Below are 3,501 nucleotides of genomic sequence, written 5' to 3'. Positions count from 1 at the left end.
GCCGGAGAAAAGGCACGAGCGAAAAAGAACAAAAAGAGGTTGAAGAAGACAAGCGGTCCCAGGAGCTGGCTGACCGTTGAGTTCGTCCCGGTTCGACTAGGCCGGAAACTCAAGAATGTGCTCGCCTGGCCACCGCTCCCGCTGAGTGCGTCCTGGTTCCACAAGGCCGGGAACTCAGAGACTCGTCAGCCTGCCCTCCGCCCTCGCTGGGTTCGTCCGGACTTCTGAAGACCCGGAACACAACACTTCGCCCGCTCAGCCATCTCCACCTTTGCAACGACAGAAGACTCCAAGACCCAACGTATGACGAACATTTTTCTATTGGCATTAAGAACTGCGGAAGTCGCGTGTGTAACATTTACAGATATCGCTGTTCTAAATAGTTTTGTAGAACCTTTGCTAATACTATTGGTGTAAATATTTTTCTTTATATCTTCTTTGTTTAAACAATTCTCAAAACCAACGGTCTCGTTCTCATTATTTATGACACGACATCCCCACGAACCTACGACAAATTGGCGTCCGCGACATGACTAGACTGTTTAAGCATTGTTTAAATAAGAAAGAGACTATGAGTACAAAAGAATTGATCGGGCTTGGAGAGCGCTTGGGGCTGCGCGACGTGGAGTTGAGGGCTTGGGTGGAGTCTGAACAGGCGCAGGAAAAAGAGAGAGAGGCTCTCACGTGAGGATCGCGCAGCCGAGAGAGAGGCGGCAAAGGTGAAGTTAGATGCTGAACGCGCGCTAGCCGAGTGCGCACGAGAGGCGACAAAGGAGAAGTTAGCTGCTTAACGCGCGCTAGCCGAGTACGAACGCGAAACTATGTTACTGAAAGTTCGGCTGGCAGAGGCCGAGAGTCAAACCAGAGTAACGGCAGCAGGTGACCGAGGGGCGGATGGAGGCTCTTCATTGCTAATTAATCCGCACAAGATGATCCCGCCCTTCGATGAACGACGGGATATTCTAGATGCGTATTTGAAACGCTTTGAACACATCGCAGCGGGATACAATTGGCCGACAGAAATATGAGCCACAGCTCTGAGTATGTGCCTCAGCGGGGAGGCTTTGAAGCTCTTTGGTCGACTCGGTCCGGAGGATTCGATGGATTACGAGAAAACGAGGTTAGCGTTGCAGCAGCGTTTTCGTTTCACCGCGGAGGGGTACAAGGAGAAGTTCCGTGAGAGCAAACCCCAGGACGGTGAAACCGGAAAACGGTATGCGGCAAGAATTGCCAGTTTCTTTGATCGCTGGGTGGAACTTTACGGCACGGCGTCTACCGTTGAAGGGCTACGAGACTTGGTAGTAACCGAGCAGTTTCTTAATAACTGCCACAGACGACTAACACTGTTCCTTAGAGAGAGGAAATGCAAGACTCTCAGCGTGGCGGCTGGGGTGGCGGACAGTTTCCTGGAAGCCCAACGACAACGCAACCTGCTCGTATTTGGGGAAAAGACTGAGTTGGTGGACACAAGAGGAAAGGAAGTAAACACTACCAACAAATCTCTGGTCAAATGCTTTGTATGCGACATTCCGGGACACAGGGCATCCGACTGCCGTTCGAAACTGAACCAACTCTACTGCGTGTACTGCCGTCGAACAGGTCACGATGCTAAGACCTGCACAAAGGGCAGTGACTCGAAGGAAGCTTTCTGTTGTGTGTCTCTAGGAAGCGGAAAAAAACATTTGCGTCAGGCCTTGGGGCCTAATCCTAAAATCGAAGAGGGCGATCGAAACGGTATCGATGTTGAGCAACGGGGGGGCCAAGACAGCGTACGAGATGCCTGTTTTAAAAGGTACACTTGACGGCCAGGCTGTCTCCGCCTTAAGGGACACCGGTAGCAACACCGTGGTGGTGCGTCGCTCGCTCGTCCCGGAGGCAGCACTCACGGGGACCACAGCCACATTGCGGCTGATAGATGGCCGAAGCATCGACGTTCCTGAGGCGCAAGTGGATATCACCTCCCCCTATTTCACGGGGACCGCAGTGGCCAAATGCCTTGACGCTCCAATTTACGATGTAATAGTCGGCAATGTTCCCGGCTCGCGGGACGCATCCTCTCCCGATCCTCATTGAAAAGAACCGGCGGGGGCCTCTAAAGCTCGGGGAGAAGACTCCATGAATGACCGGAAGCCAGAGCATCTCGCACCACTTCGATCCTAGCCGGAGCAAGGGTTACTGGGAAACGTCGAAAAGCGCCCACCGTTGACATTGGCGCCATGCAGGTGACCGCGAAGAAACCCGTGCTAGCCGAGCGGGTGCTGGGCACCGTCCAGTGGTTCAACGTAAAGAACGGCTATGGCTTCATCAACCGCAACGACACGCAGGAAGACATCTTCGTCCACCAGACCGCCATCACGCGGAACAGCCCGCAGAAGGTCACGCGCAGCATTTACGAGGGTGAGACCGTCGAGTTTGACGTCGTCGTCGGTGAGAAGGGACGCGAGGCCGCCAATGTGACAGGTCCCGCCGGCGAGCCCGTACCGTGCTTGCCTTACGCCACGAACAAAAGACGCTTCAGAGGGCGATGGTTCCCGAGACGGAGTCAACGCCGACCGATGCCCAACCCGCGCCACGGTGTGCAGGCCTCGGACAACTTCCATGACGTAGTGCTCGTGCCAGACTCGCCGCGGCCGCAGCCGCCACCGCAGCGATGGCTGCGGCCTGGGAGACCCGGTTTGCGCCACCACTACCGCCGCCCCAGAGATATGAAAAGGAGCTCGCTACCCGCTGAAGACATGAGACCCCATTTCCATTTTGAAGTGGAGGCCGAATACGAGGACACCCCAGCCCAGCAGAGGTCACACCGACGCTTCTACGGGAGGTACTTCCGCAGGCGTAACGGAAGGTCTAGGAGTGATCCACGGCTGTTCGACTTCGAGAAGGAGCCCAGGGACGTGCCGGGTTCGTGGCGCAAGCCGAGACCAATGTCGACGTCGGCGTCGCCTTCGAGGGCGTACGCCGGACGTAACCAGGGGTTGAGCAACGAACGCTTTTTGGCAGAAAGCGTTGAAAGCGTTCCGGAGAAAGACGGAAAACAAGAAGTGCTCTATGTGTCCGAAAAGCGAAAGGCTGTTTCCAAGCATTAATTGGAGAGAAAATGAATTTGCGAGGAAAAGTTCCCCCTGCAGATCGAGGAGTCGCTCATCCATCTGTGAAGAAAGCGACCTTGCAGCGGCAGAATGGTCGCTACTACGATTTTTGACTTGGGAAGTAAGAATGAATTCACCTCTTTTGCTTGTGTTTTGGTCCGCATCTCGTGCATATTTGGTTCGGCTTCCAATCGTGTCTTAGATGTGGGGAAAATTGAGAGGAGGTTTCGCGTCAAGTGAAAGTTCTGTGACGAGTGACTTAAGCGCGATTTCTGGTATCGTGAAATGAGGAAGTACGCTAGGAAGGATGTTGAGCCTGGCCTTGAAAAAATAGTGCTTTCGTGTTGAACATATCAGGGGCCTAGAGAATGTAGGTGCGGATTACAAGAGCCGCGTAGTCTAGTTGAGAGAA

At 54.0% G+C, this 3,501-nt stretch overlaps 1 protein-coding gene across 1 annotated transcript; it reads left to right on the top strand.

Annotated features, from left to right (window-relative positions):
- The first annotated feature begins 1,043 nt into the window (after positions 1-1,043).
- LOC115330921 lies at positions 1,044-3,155 on the top strand. Its single transcript, XM_040217101.1, is given in 2 exon segments — positions 1,044-1,734; positions 2,161-3,155. Coding segments are annotated over 2 exon segments (1,686 nt in total).
- Positions 3,156-3,501: the final 346 nt, after the last annotated feature.

The sequence above is a fragment of the Ixodes scapularis genome, unplaced genomic scaffold, assembly GCF_016920785.2.
Source record: "Ixodes scapularis isolate PalLabHiFi unplaced genomic scaffold, ASM1692078v2 PGA_scaffold44__24_contigs__length_19508400, whole genome shotgun sequence".
NCBI lineage: Eukaryota > Metazoa > Arthropoda > Arachnida > Ixodida > Ixodidae > Ixodes > Ixodes scapularis.
This window is presented reverse-complemented; position numbering and strand designations above follow the sequence as displayed.